General features: G+C 34.8%; 1 protein-coding gene across 11 annotated transcripts in view; it reads left to right on the top strand.

Moving 5' to 3' along the window:
* Positions 1 to 15,405, top strand: part of SEPTIN7 (septin 7) — a 115,384-nt gene that overhangs the window by 84,299 nt on the left and 15,680 nt on the right. For 10 of the 11 annotated variants that reach the window (XM_067042348.1, XM_067042347.1, XM_067042352.1 and 7 more), the window contains 4 exons: positions 1,019 to 1,111; positions 2,007 to 2,103; positions 3,521 to 3,572; positions 7,931 to 8,056. In XM_067042348.1, coding sequence (XP_066898449.1) covers positions 1,019 to 1,111; positions 2,007 to 2,103; positions 3,521 to 3,572; positions 7,931 to 8,056 — 368 coding nt within the window. The remainder of the gene's footprint in view (positions 1 to 1,018; positions 1,112 to 2,006; positions 2,104 to 3,520; positions 3,573 to 7,930; positions 8,057 to 15,405) is intronic. The other variant, XM_067042350.1, reaches the window with a different exon arrangement.

Below are 15,405 nucleotides of genomic sequence, written 5' to 3'. Positions count from 1 at the left end.
CTACTTCTAGTCATGTATTTGACATCTCATCATTTATCTTCTTGGGGTTTTTTTGTATATAGACATATATAACCCAATTGTAAAAGATATGTGGTCCTGTTTTTCTCAGTGGCAATTTTACTTCTGTCTGCTTTAGTAACCATGTCGCACATTTTGTTTAGGTTCCCTTTACTGCTGCTGGGGACCCTGGCAGTGAGAGTAGTGCTGAACTACCATTACAGGCAGGTAGCTAGTTATAGGTATATTAGCCATCAGTTTGTTACGAGTTTGAATAGGTATTCAACATTATTTGGATGTCTGTATTCTTATTAGAATTTGGAGTGATTTTGGACAAGACAATTTAATTTGAACTAGGTCATTCTGATGTTATTAATAAGTATGTCTTTCTTTTTTCTGCACTCTCTTTGATTATTATTATAAACTCATTAGCTTCTTCATTTCCAGGGCATGTTTTCTCCCTGTGTGCTTGCTTGATCTTATATGTGTTGCTCCTTGATTTGTGTGTATGCACATATACATGCAAGGATATTTTCTGATAAGTGTGCACTTTTTTTTTTCCTGGAGCCAATGCTATACTTAATTTTACTTACCTTTGCTAAATTCTACTAAAAATTTTAGGTAAGTTTAAGCTTTGTTGATTCAGATGAATAAAACAGTTGGTAAGAGTTGATCTAGAGGAAGTATCTCAGTCATTATAAATGACCTAAAGCCATTAGAGTAGAAATCAGCTAGAGAAAGCCCTTTCTGAGTTCTTACATCATTTTTAGAACTCTTTTGGTATTATAATCATATGACTTTAACACTTATGCAGTAATTGGAATGGTACTTTTATATATCAACTTTATGGTTAAAAAAAAGACTAGCATAGTACTTTGGTTTTAGATTACATTTTGCATCATTGGAAAACAGTAAAGGAACTGGAACTGAGGACTCAGGAGTTTAAGAATATAATAAAAATAAGGTTAATGTACTAAAATTATGTGTGATGCTCTTTTGCTGACTTCCTCTTTCATTTTAGATAATGAAAGAAATCCAAGAACATAAAATTAAAATATATGAATTCCCAGAGACAGATGATGAAGAAGAAAATAAGCTTGTTAAAAAGATAAAGGTAGGTTCATTCCCATACAGATACTAAAATGTTTTAGGGACTTAAAAATACTATAATAGCTGCTGGAAAGACCAAAAATATCAGTGTTTTTAAACGTTGACTTACAAAATAAATAGATTATTCAGTATTGAATTCAACTTTATGATTAACTTTGTTTGGCTATTATGTATCATAAAGCATTATATGGAATAGAGAGATGAATAACATAATTCTTGTCTTCATGTGGTTTTCAGTTAACTGATTTTATATTTTATAATTTTTCCCCCTAAAAACAGGTAATGGGAAAGAAAAGGGGGGGCGTAATAAGAAGGGAAAGGATTTGTTTTTAAGCACTGTTATGCTTAATCTTTGTTTTAAGAGCCAAAAATATGTTTTCTTTTGTCCTTTCATAAGAATCAACCAAAAATCCATACCGACATAATTTTCTGTATTTTTAAATTATAGTGGTTTCCTAAGTACCCTGGACCTAAAAATAATGTACTAACTAATGGCATTCTCTGCCTCCAGGGCTGTTAGGGTTGGTTTGTGATCAGGTAGGCAAGCTAGCCGCGCGAGCCTCATTGTTTTCCTCTAACTGCTAATATATTTTTTATCCTTTTTAATTTTTCCAACATGGGGCAGCTTTTTGGAATGATGTTTTAACAAATAATTTGATCAGCATATGCTTTAATATTCTTAAATTTTCAGTGAAAATATTTTATTTATTGTTTACATTGGTGACAATACCATATAATGGCATTTTACTAAATAGTAATTGAATGGCCTATAAAAATGAATGCAGAAACTGTTGGGGTAATAATTGTTTTTTGCTTAACTGTTGAGTAATGTAACTTCTTTGTTCTTGAATTTGTGAGGACTACAGAGATATATTTGAACAGAGTACTTTGTTTTATAGGACCGTTTACCTCTTGCTGTGGTAGGTAGTAATACTATCATTGAAGTTAATGGCAAAAGGGTCAGAGGAAGGCAGTATCCTTGGGGTGTTGCTGAAGGTAAGGTTTTCTTCAGTGAATGGCTCTCTATAAGATCTCACAAATGTGATTAAAAATATTTGTATTTATAGTAAGTAGTATGATATGCATACTGCATTGATATAGTCTAGATTTTCAAAGATAGTTCTGAATTCAATTTCATCGAGTCTCATTTCCTCAAGTTTCTCAGACCTTGTGTCCTACTAAGTCAGGCAAGTATGTGTTAAATCTTAATGGTGTAGTACTTCAGAAGCCACTTGTCAGTACCCACCCTCCCACCTCTGCCTCACCATTAAGTCTATTCCTGTTTTTTTTGTTTGAAATCTTTTATAATGCAGGAGTTCTTTACGTGGGGACCAAAGATTGCTTCCAAGGGATCTAATAAACCTTCTGAAATTGAGAACAATTTTGGAGAAAAGGCCTGTCACTTTTATCTGAGTCTCAGATGGGTCTGGGACCCTCAAGAATGAGAACAACTGTCAGAAGCTCAATTAAAACATTCAGTTTCTTTTCCTAAGGACAGAAGTCACCTTTTTTGGCATCACATCTTTAGAGCAAAAAAATTTCATTATTAAGAGATCCTCTACTAATTTTTTAAGGAGTGTTAAACAACAATAAAATCTTAGTTATAGCATCAATTCTCAACAACCCTTCTTGGCAATAGACATGTTTCCCTAAATTTGTATTTATTATACTGGTTTTACTAATATTTAATCTTCTGTGATATAGTAACCTGGAATCAAGATTTGAGTCTTGATTGTTCTATTTGTTGGTATTACTTTGAAAAATTCTGTAATTTTTAGAATATTTTCCAAGTTACTGTTGTTATCAGTGACTTTCCCGACCAGTGATACTGTGCTCATTTCCAGTTCTCTCATTGCCATGTAACCTTCAGTTGCTAAGCTGAAGCTTTAGAACTAGTACAGCCCTTAGATATATGCACAGAAGAAATTGCTTTGTATCTTTAGTTTTAGGTACCTCCCCCACCAAAGAGTTCTTTTAGTGATACATTTTTAAAAAATAAAGGACCTTAATGTTCTTGGCTCAAATTTTCATTCTGGTTACCTTAGGGAGGTTTTTCTAAAGTGATCCCTTGCTTACCCCCAACACTGAACTTTTAAAATGCATTTTATTATGGAATAAATATATTTTCATCCAATAAAGAGAAATATATGATGTCCTCTTTCAAAATGTCAAAATTGTTTGCTTTTGAAGAGCTCATTTGTTAGGTTTATATTTTATCATTGAGGATTAAACTACAATAAAGTAGTTTAATCAGTCGTCTGATGTGCCCTTAAATTAAGTACTGTTACAGTGTTAAATCTTAATGAAAAATTGGTCTAAGCTATTTTGCATATTCTCTCATTGTTAACACCCAGTTTCCTTTGAAAAGACTGGGTTGAGTGGAAATAATGTATGTGATCTATTTTTTTTATAGTTGAAAATGGTGAACATTGTGATTTTACAATTCTAAGAAATATGTTGATAAGGTAAGTGTGAGTAATGATGAAAATAACAAATATTTTCTTCCCCGAAATAAAATTAGAGTTAGACAGATTTAACTTTTTGTCTTCTATAAATTTAGCTAATTTAAAGTGGTATCTTCATTCTAGCACTGAAGTAAGCACTGCATGGAGACAACTTGGGTTATTTTGCCAGGGTTTTGAAGTCAAGAGCAAAAATACAAAATAGGCTGTGTGGCTAGGGATATATAGGAAAATGGATCTCTTGATCATTATACTTTGTGTTAAGGTTTAATACTGAAAGAGGTATGGAAAGTGGAAAGGAAAAGGCTTTTGCTCTTCTTTAATGTGAAAACTGTGGAAGGGAAGGCTAAGTTTTGGGTCAAAAACTTGACTTTGAATATTTAAAAATACATAGCTTGGTAGCTGGTGAGTGGAGCGTTTTTGTTACTGGAACACTGTGAACAAAACTGATCTTCCTCCCAGGAGGGAAAACATTACTCCTAAATTGTACCTTGTGCACCTGATGAAAGAGAAGGAAAGCATGTGAGAACAGGACATTGAGGTTTTTCTGATGAGAGGACCAGGACCTGAATTAGAAAATCAGTAGCAGAGAGGAAATCCTGAAGAAAAAGTTGAAAAGAACCAGAGACATTAGTGGGCAAGGAACAGAAAGGGCATCAAAATGAACCTCAGTGTTTTCATGCTGAGATAAATTCCTTTCTCATGTCATTTCATACCCTTTTGCTACTTCTCTCCTCTCTCATCTTGCTTGCTTCTCCAGACCCTCACTATGTACTGTTCTCTTCAACCTCCAGTTTTAGATGGCCATCTTAAGTTGGTGTCTGTTCATTTTCATACTATCCACTTTCCCAAAACACAGGAATCTCTTAATGTTGAAGTAGTAACATGCATATTGATGATAATTGGAAATCATGGAATAAGAATAAGATCATTCTTAAAAGTGGGGGAAAATATGAGTCAAACTGCTACCTCAAGAAATATACAAGAGATGGAAGTGAATTTTGAAATCAAAGAGATTGCCATGTAATTGGTTTTTCTCAAAAGAGCTCATGACAAGGTGTTTTGGTAGAAAGTGGATGATGGAGTTAATTCAGCCATTGGGGTTGCCATGCCTCACACAGTGGGAGAAGAGCAAATGCATATGAAAGGGTGTTCACGTCTTGGTTTTGAGAATAGAACACTTCAGGTTCTTTTACGAACTCTTTCCTTTCACTTCCATTTTTAAGATGTGACCTCAGAAGAACTAATAATCTCTTATGACATTATATATGTAAGGAATGTTTCATAAGTATTAATTGCCAGTACATTCCCTCTGATTTTATTCTTTTCCTCAATTTTAAATCTATGCTGCTTGCCTAGTGCCTGACACAATGATATTCTATAACTTTGTCTTATGTGTTTTTAAAATGTGCAATCAGTAATTGCCTATATACCTAAAATACTATAGAAAGGAAGGCTAGTTACTGAGTCAGAAGCTAGACTTAGAATATTTGAAGGTACACAGTGACATCTGGTGAGTGGGACTCACTAGTATGGAAGCATTATAAGCAGGAAGGACCATTCCTGCACGAAGATTTAGTACAGGAAAGCAACAGGACAATCATACATGTATGAAAATATAAAAAGTTCTAAAATTATGTAATATATAAGTAGATGTGTGCTGTGATGAGGTTGCTTAGATGTATTAAAGAAACTCAGAGTAAGTGGTAAGTGGTATGTTATCATGGAGTGGGTCAGATAGGAAGAGATTCATGGAAATAGATGCCTTAAGATGGATTAGGATAAATACAGTCATTAAATGTTTATTTGTGGGATTGGGAGTGGTCCTACTTAACGTTTTTAACAAGTAGGATGAAGATATTGGCTTCAGCTCCTTGAGGTAGATGATTAGGCAATTTTGCTTAATAAAAAATTCATTTATTTGTTAAATTTGCTTTAGCACACTTGTTTTTCTTTCCTAAGGCATAAATGTTCACTTATGCTAGATGTTCATTTGGCTTCTTAACACAATTTTTCATTTATAGTCTTTGAGACATGTAAAACATCCTTGATAAGTATGCTTTGAAAATGGTAAGCTTAGGAATAAATATTCCTAAATAAATTCCTAAATAAATATTGCTTTACCTTTTAAGTTCGGAGGAGAGATGAGAAAGATGTGTATATTATGTAGCTCATGTCTTTATGATAAAGGTACCTAGTGGATATTTAATAAATACATGAAGGAAGTATCAATGCCATTGTTCCATATGTCTGTAAGTTCCAAATAATTGAAATCCTGCAGGTTAAATTTAGGAGTAGTGGTTGCTTCTAAGAAAGGTTCAAGTTCAAAGCTGTGTCACTTTGCTAATAGAACTAGCTGTTGCAGGCAAAGCAAGGAAGACAATGGAAAGAGGAAAACTTGATAAAAATAGTTTCAGGATATGGCAGTGGACAGTGCAGAAATCAAATAGGGAAGGAAAACAAAAGGAGAGAAGAGAGTGCTTTGTTATCAGCAATAAGAAATGGAAAAGATGAATAAATTCCAGAAACTGTGGAGAAAACTATATTATTATTTTCAGAATGGAGGAACGAGTTGATTTTTAAAAGGATAAAGTAAAATATTTAAGTAAGTGGAAATAGAGATTTCTATATCCTGAAAAATACCAGAACCAGGTAATCATAAAGAAAGTTATTTTAGTGAAAGGGAAAAATATTTCACTATCTAAAATGTTGATGACATTAACAAAAATAGTTTAACAACTAGTTAATAAGTCCACCTTATTTTTATTTTATACATCTTGTATTTCAGCTACTAAAGTACTTTACCTCAGGTCCTTTAGTTATTTTTCAGTGATTCATTGATGAGATAATATATAATATTTTAAAATTACAAGAAGATTGTTTCATATTGGCACAGTTATTATTCTCTGCTTAGAGAGACTGATAACAGTAATTCTGGAAAGTCAACATGTTTATCATAACTCAGCTTCAAATCAGTTCTTTTTAAAGGGCCCATTATGTACTATCTGTGGCAAGAGTACAAAAGGTGATGGCATGTTTTTTGTAAAAGGGGGTGTTTACAGTATAGTTGAAAACATTATGTGGTATCACCTATAACATATACTGGTACCAAAAAATGACTGACAGCCAAGGAGAAAGTTGTCCTGAGTTAGAGTGGTTTGACTTCGAGACTGCAAAGAGAGCTCCCAAAGCAGTAGAATTCTGAAGTTCGAGAGTCAGTGACAAATTAACATGAACTATTCAGTCCCAGTCATTGGATATGCTAGGAGTAAGGAACTGTCTGACTTGACTGAAGTACAGAAGGATAGAGCTTTAGGTGTAACTCTAGTGGCCGTAGAGAGGATATATTCATCAAGGGACAGAGTATAAAGGGAGATGAGGCATGGAAAACCCAGTCTTAGAAATAGGAGGAGTTAAACTATCAGAAAACTGCATGGAAATGTCCAATACTAGGTGAATCAGAGTAATTGAACATCACATTCTGTTTACAAAAGGGAAAGTAGTAGTAACTGTTTCCTGGATATCAGGAAGAATAAATACAGAGTAACACCTTTATATTTGTCTCCCATAAGGGGATTTTGGTAAAGTGGTGGAGATGAAAGATGGGGGATTGCAGGTGCAGGAATGGATGATGAGAAAAAGGAAGATCAAATGATACAGAGAACTCCCACACCACGTTTTTCCAAAAACACTGCTGCATTGGTAAAGGATACCGTAGAGCGCAGCTCAGGGAGTCTTCTAGCATCTTGAAACATTAAGGAATGATGAAATTGTCTCATGTATCGTATTGTTGTCTCCTATGGATTGATTTTATGTATGATAGATACGCTATGAGCATACATTCATTTAACCAAAATACCACATTTACTGGACAATTTGAATAAACAGAAATTTACTCAAAATTAAAATTCCCCAGTTTGCATCCAACTTGATATGTGATAATAAAGTGTCCCTATGTATTACCTGAATAAAAACTCAAATATTAATAATATTGCTAAAAGGAAAGCAATTTCTTTTGCTTTGTGAACTTTATTAGGAGCTAATCTACTTTTCCTTCTCTAGTAAAATATATACTAAAAAGATAAATACTCTTCTTTAGAAATGTCATTCTTTAGTAACTGCTTTGAGAGGATTTATGTTCCTAAACTTTCATCTGGAACCTAATTTTTCATTGGTGTCAGGTTAGCTCATTGTGTCTTACTCTGCCTTACATGTGAATGAAGACAGATGAATGCCATCTTCCTTAAGAATAGTCTTTTGCTCATTTTAAGTCTGAAATTTTTGTTTTGCTAAAATTTAGAATTTACACCAAAGCTTTCTTAATAGAAGCAAACTCTTGATGTGTCATTTATTTATGACAGAACACACATGCAGGACTTGAAAGATGTCACTAATAATGTACACTATGAGAACTACCGGAGCAGAAAACTGGCAGCTGTGACTTATAATGGAGTTGATAATAACAAGAATAAAGGGCAGCTTACTAAGTAAGTATACATTGTTTCCTCCAGAAAAGGTATTATTTATGTAGTAAATAATCATATTGTTTCATCAAATTCCTCTTGGCTACTCAGTAGAAAATTGGGATAATGTTCTTTAGGTACAACAGCCAAATTTATATTGTCAAGTTTTGTTTGTTGGAGGAAGTGTAGTTTTATAACCTTGTCCCTTAAGCCATACATTCTCTTCTGGTCTTTGCCATCCTCTTAATCTACATAACACATTTAATCGATCCCCAATTAGAAATCAGATAGCTCCTTCAGCATTTTTTTTTTAAGGGAAGAGAACAGTTTCTACCAAGTAACCCTTAAACCCATTTTACTCTTAAGGTAAACATACCACAATCTCTTTAAGGAGACTAAACATAGAGCTTCTACCTTTTATTATGTCTTTTTATTTTTTTTTATTTTTTTATTATTTTTTTTGCGGTACGTGGGCCTCTCACTGTTGTGGCCTCTCCCTTTGCGGAGCACAGGCTCCGGATGCGCAGGCTCAGAGGCCATGGCTCACGGGCCCAGCCGCTCCGTGGCATGTGGGATCTTCCCAGACCGGGGCACGAACCTGTGTCCCCTGCATCGGCAGGCGGACTCTCAACCACTGCGCCACCAGGGAAGCCCCTATTATGTCTTTTTAAAATAAACCATTTTGGGAGCAGAGTATTTACTAGAAGATTATATAGAAATAAGGGACAGGACCAAACAAAAGGAACATTTAATTATTGTAGTCTTGGTTACCTTTTCTATTCCTATTGTATATTTCCAGGGAGTAAATTAGCTGGAGTTTGGATTTCTTCTGTTGGTTGTTAGAGTGGTGTGAGTGACTCCTGAGTGTATAGCTTCACCCACCCGAGCTAGTATCTTCAAGATGGTGGTTTTATGATGGTGTAGGGAAAAGAGATGTGTGAGGAGGCTGGTGAGTTAGCTGGTATAGACTTGGTAACCATGTCTGTTCCCTGTTTTTCCTTTATTTGGGGTTGTTGAAGACCATAAGTATTACGAAAACCATTTTAACAGTGTATGTACATTTTTAGCCAGGTGTTATGTATTGATACTATTAGAAGGTAATCCTGAAGGATCATCTGCATAATAAATAATAAGGGAAGCAAGTTCTCAAAGTAGCAATACTGTGTTATAGTGGTCAGCATTCCTTATAATGGAAGAGAAAAATGTTCCTTTTTGCTTTTTTAGTTATGTCTCCGCAGTGGCCCTAAGTTCCATAAGAAAGTGCAGAAAGCGTTAATAATCATTGGCAGAGTCACAAGCAGTTCTCTTTTAAAACTGATCTTGGACCTAACTCTGCATTTATTTTCTTCATGATGTTTGGGTTGTAGCACCTAATCTCTTTCTTAATTTTGAATTTCTTCTTACACTATTATTAGCGTGCTTATTTGAGGAACTTTATTAATCAGTTTCTAGATTTTCTGGCTTTAGAGATCTCCCAAGAGCAATTGCTTTTTTTTAAAAATTAATTTATTTATTTTTGGCTGCGTTGGGTCTTTGTTGCTGCACTCTGACTTCCTCTAGTTGCAGAGAGTGGAGGCTGCTCTTCTTTGCAGTGGGTGGGCTTCTCATTGCGGAGCATGGGCTCTCTAGTGCAGGCTCAGTAGTTGTGGTACACGGGCTCTAGAGTGCAGGCTCAGTAGTAGTGGTGCATGGGCTTAGTTGCTCCGCGGCATGTGAGATCCTCCCGGACTAGAGCTTGAACCCAAGTCCCTTGCATTTGCAGGCGGATTCTTAACCACTGTGCCACCAGGGAAGTCCCAGAGTAATTGGTAAAAAGGTAAATTTCTAGACTCAATCATTATCAAGAGATTCAGATTCAGTACATGTGGGATGGGCCTGAGAGTTTTTATTTTTAATGAGCACCCTAGATGATTTTTTTGGTTTTGGGGTTGTTTTTTTTTTGGCCGTGCCACACAGCACGTGGGATCTTAGTTCCCCAGCCAGGGATCAAACCCATGCCCCCTGCAGTGGAAGTGTGGAGTCCTAACCACTGGACCGCCAGGGAATCCAGCCCCACCCCCACCCCCTGTCATTTTTTTTAAACGCTTAAAGGTTTCGATATAGGTGATTGGTAACTCATGCTTTGCAAAACTGACTTCTAGGAATTTACTACTGCCATTTTAAAAATTGACTTTTTAAAATAGTTAAAATACAAGATTCTACTTGCGGTAAGGTTCAGTGCATGAAAAAAGGCAACGTTTTTAATCTATTTTTTTTAGCAGAATTTGTATCAAACAAGTATTATTTAGCACAGAAATATAAATATCCATCATAGTGAATATTGTCCATAAAATTGAATCCATTTTAAATGCATTTCACTAGTTTATGGACTTTTTAACTGTTTAAAAGAAAAACATACACAATTAAAGCCACTGGTAATTTTATAACATGTTAAAGCAAAATGTACAGTCAGTACATATCTTTCGTTAAATGCATACATTAAGCATATGCACTTAATGTTTGATTTTTTTCTTTTAAACATTTGTTAATGTGCTAGAACTAAGGAATTTTTTCTTCCATAGTTCGAATTTAAGGCTTTTAAAATAGTGCTGTTGGGATATTTTTTACTGTTGGATGCAGGTAAGGTAATTCAGAGAAAAATAGTGAACCTTATAGTGTTGTTAAAAATTCTTCTGCATATACAGAATTCTAATGTGGATTACTTGAGTTAAACTATAATCCAAGTGAAAACATGAAAAGCAGGATTCTATTGGAAATGTATTTCTTAATGAGATGAATCATGTCTAAACTTTGCCTATGAAAATAATAAAAAAGTTTATACTGCTAAAAAGCAGATGGCCCCAGGAGTTAGTATATTATTTAATTTTACTTAAGTAATAGAAAAATAAATATTTTTGAAGATTGAACCAACTGGGGAATGGTTGTAATTAGAACAGGTATTGATACATGATTTGTTAAATAGTTTTTTACTACTTTATTGAATGATACATTCTGAATCTGAAAGAAGTCACTTGGAATTTTTATCCTTTGATTGTATCTAGTATTGTCTTGAAAATGTTAGCTATTCATTCCAGTTGAATTTTTGGGAAAATAAAATTAGTACCAGCAATTTATGGTGCTTTAGCCAATGTAAGGTGCCTTTCTTTATAGCTATGGACCCATCCACAGAGAACTGAAAAGAATGGCTGATATTTAAATATGTAAAGTAAGCAAATGTGAGTCTGGGCTTCTTATTGATGTTCTATATTTATTGCTCCCGTGGGACTTTTTTCTCCCTAGCAATGCATCCTTTGATAATGGTGGCACGGAGAGATTGAGGTTTCAGGTAGCTCAGAGTGGAAAACATAAAGTCATTAAACAGAAATTGCCAGTTCTCCATCCACCTCCCTTTGCTATATATCTTAATTCAGAGCATCCTGACAGGGACCCAAATACCATGTTTCTAACACCTAACACCACACCATGCCCTTAATAGAAACATGTTTAATACTTGGAGATACACTCTTACAGGTTTATGTTATAGTGTTTGATTAGTCATTGAAAGAGACTTCTCTCTTGTCACCTGGAGGTTTCATATCTTCAGGTAGTGTACCTTAGGGATAGGTAAGAAGGAGTAGGTTCTTTCTTCTGTAATGTGAGAAATGGACTATCTGTTAACTTGGAAATTTTCAGGCAGATCACTTTAGGCAAAACTTTGTATGGAAGTTGAGGATCTGGAAATTGATTCTCTTAAAACTGCACAGACTCAAGTAACTCTCTTCATATAAATAGAGACTTCAGTCTGAAGACCACTGAACTTTGATCCTTTAAAAAAAAAAGTGGTCATTCTATCACTTTCTTTATTACTTTATATGGTCTCTAAACAGCATCTGCAGGGAATTTGAGAAAGAAATAAACTTGCGAATAAGGTCATTTGTTCATCTGATTGCTGATGGACCTGTGTTTTTTAATTGTTCTTATACAATATATAGACATATACATACACATACAGATATATATCTATTTAAAATTTATAGTTACATTAACCTTTGGCAGTGTACGCTCCACAGAGTGCTAATTACACTTGGTTTTAGAATATAAGTTAATTTTTTTTAATGTTAAGCATAAAGTAGATTAATTTATCTTAATATTTAATTTTCGGAGCCAGTTTTGGATGGACTGTAGAGTGTACTGAACTATGGGTTAAAAGTAAAAATATTTGGTATTTGGTTTATATGTTTCAAAATGTGCCTTTCTGTTATGTTAGTGGTCCTCGACATCACATTGTATACCTTAAACTGAGACAATATTATATGTCAATTATGTCTCAGTAAAGCTGGGGACAAAACCCAAGATTTTGATTATATGGTTAAAATCTGAAACATAGCTGAGCTTGTCTCATCAAATACTGATTTGTCTCAAGGCTGGAGTCTGGAAAAGTGAACTCTATTCTTAGCAGCTGTTCAGGTATTACTTGTGTTTGGCAAAGAAAATATCAAGTCATTTGTTTTCCTCAGGGAGAATATATCTTGCCCACCCCTGTCCGGAGGGTGGAGGATGGTTAGCAGTAACAGAAAGGGAGGTCAGGTTCCAAATTAAAAGAGATTCAACAAGATTATAAAGGAAAGTGGAGAATTAACCATGTCAAGTAACCATTACTCTTAAAGTAATCCCCAGTAAGGGGAGGGGTATCCTTTTTTGTTCAACATGCTTTTTTAAAGTTTTACTTGTTCCTTCGTGGACTTCCTTACATCTTTTACAGGCATACTTCGTTTTATTGCACTTTGCTTTCTTACACTTCGCAGATAATGTGTTTTTTACAAATTGAAGGTTTGTGGCATACTGCATCAAGCAAATCTGTCTTTGCCATTTTCCCACCGGCATTTCCTTTCTTCACGTCTCTGTGTTACACTGGTAATTCTCACAATGTTTTAAACCAGGGTTCCCCACCCCTGGGCCGTACAGCAGGAGGTGAGTAGCGGGCAAGCAAATCTTCATCTGCTGCTCCCCATCGCTCCCCATTGCTTGTATTACCACCTGAACAACCCCACCCCCCCACCAAGTCTGTGGAAAAATTGTCTTCCACAAAACCGGTCCCTGGTGCCAAAAAGGTTTGGGGACCGCTGTTTTAAACTTTATTATTATTATATTTGTTATGTTGATCTGTAATCAGTGATCTTTGATGTTCCTACTACGACTCTCTAAAGGCTCAGATGACAACGGTTAGCATTCTTCAGCAATAACATATTTTTCAATGAAGGTATATACATTGTTAATGCTGCTGGCACATCTAATAGACTACAGTGTAATGTAAACATAACTTTTATATGCCCTGAGAAGCCAAAAAACTTGTGTGACTCACTTTATATCTGTTCTGCTTTATTGAGGTGGTCAAGTTGGAGTTACCTCTTTCCCATATGTTAATTTTATTTTTGTTTTCTACAGCCTTCTCCATATGTAGTCTTGGGAAAACTCTATGGATAACTGAATTCCTATAAATGACTGAAAATACAGGTTTCTAAAGGCTAATCCTCAGAACTCTTGGTACATGACAAAGTTTTCATTGATCTAAAGAGATATAAAGACAATTTTCTGAAATTTGTCCCAAGTTTTTTTTAAAAAAAGTAGTTTATTCACTTACATCTTTTACTCTTGTTCATGTGTCCCTTCATGAAAATATAATGATGTATTGTTTTATTTACCTTTATTTTTAACACTCTCACTTGGCAAAATAAAATGCTGGTAACTGTTGTTTCCCAGAATGTTTGGAAATTTTTGTTGCTCTTTGAAATTCTTCTAAATTTTTAGTGAAATTCCTTTGGAAAATTGTTTGAAAATTGCTACATGTCTGTATACATAGTGACCTACCACACCACTGAAGCAAAAATATGTAAATGTACTTGCTTAATGAGTTCTTCAGGAAAGACCACACATAATTTAAATGAAATGTGGTTGTCTTTCCATTACACTCATAATGTGTGGGTCATGTAAGACAACCACAGTAGGGCCTTAATGGGTCAGCCTTAAGTGTGGTCCTTGCTGTGATTCTATTGTTGGTCACATGAAAAGGGTAAGTCATCTGGTGGCTTTCAGGAACTGTCACCCCTTGAATAGATCCCTAAAAGGAGCTAAGTTATATCTTTGGGGATTTAATGTGTTGTTCAGGTTATATTGTAGCCTTTTTAAAAAAATTTTTTTACCAGGTCTTTTCATTTTTTTGACTGAGTTGCTTTAAATTTCTCTGACAAGTTTAAGTTTATAAGCTTTAGCTTATCTACATGTGTGAAGTAGAGTTTTCTTTAAAAAGCAGGCAGGTAATGATATAGTTTAAATGGTTTTTCTAGTCACCTAATAAAAAAACTTATATTTGAAAAGAAAAATGTGACAACAAAAAGTGATCCTTTTTCCAGGATCATACACCATGATCAAGTGGGATTTAGTTTATCCCAGGTATGCAAGGATTCTTCAATATACACAAATCAATCAATGTGATACACCGTATTAACAAATCGAAGAAGAAAAACCATATGATCATCTCAATAGATGCAGAAAAAGCCTTTGACAAAATTCAACACCCATTTAGGATAAACACTCTGCAGAAAGTGGGCAGAGAGGGAACCTACCTCAACATAATAAAGGCCATATACAACAAACCCACAGCAAACATTTTCAATAGTAAAAAACTGAAAGCATTTCCTCTAAAATCAGGAACAAGACAAAGGATGTCCACTCTCGCCACTATTATTCAACGTAGTTTTGGAAGTCCTAGCATGGAAATCAGAGAAGAAAACGAAATAAAAGGAATCCAAATCGGAAAAGAAGAAGTAAAGCTGTCACTGTTTGCAGATGACATGATACTATACATAGAGAATCCTAAAGATGCCACCAGAAAACTTCTAGAGCTAATCAATGAATTTGGGAAAGTTGCAGGGTACAAAATTAACGCACAGAAATCTCTTGCATTCCTATACACTAACAACAAAAGATCAGAAAGAGAAATAAAGGAAACAATCCCATTCACCATCGCAACAAAAAGAATAAAATACCTAGGAATAAACCTACCTACGGAGACAAAAGACCTGTATGCAGAAAACTATAAGACACTGATGAAAGAGATCAAAGATGACACAAACAGATGGAGAGATATACCATGTTCTTAGATTGGAAGAATCAATATTGTGAAGATGACTATACTACCCAAAGCAATCTACAGAGTCAATGCAATTCTTGTCAAATTACCAATGGCATTTGAACATAGAACAAAAAATCTTAAAATTTGTATGGAGACACAAAAGATCCCGAATAGCCAAAGCAATCTTGAGGGAAAAAAGCAGAGCTGGAGGAATCAGACTCCCTGACTTCAGACTATACTACAAAGCTACAGAAATCAAGAC

Source organism: Kogia breviceps, chromosome 9 (assembly GCF_026419965.1).
Source record: "Kogia breviceps isolate mKogBre1 chromosome 9, mKogBre1 haplotype 1, whole genome shotgun sequence".
Lineage (NCBI taxonomy): Eukaryota > Metazoa > Chordata > Mammalia > Artiodactyla > Physeteridae > Kogia > Kogia breviceps.
This window is presented reverse-complemented; position numbering and strand designations above follow the sequence as displayed.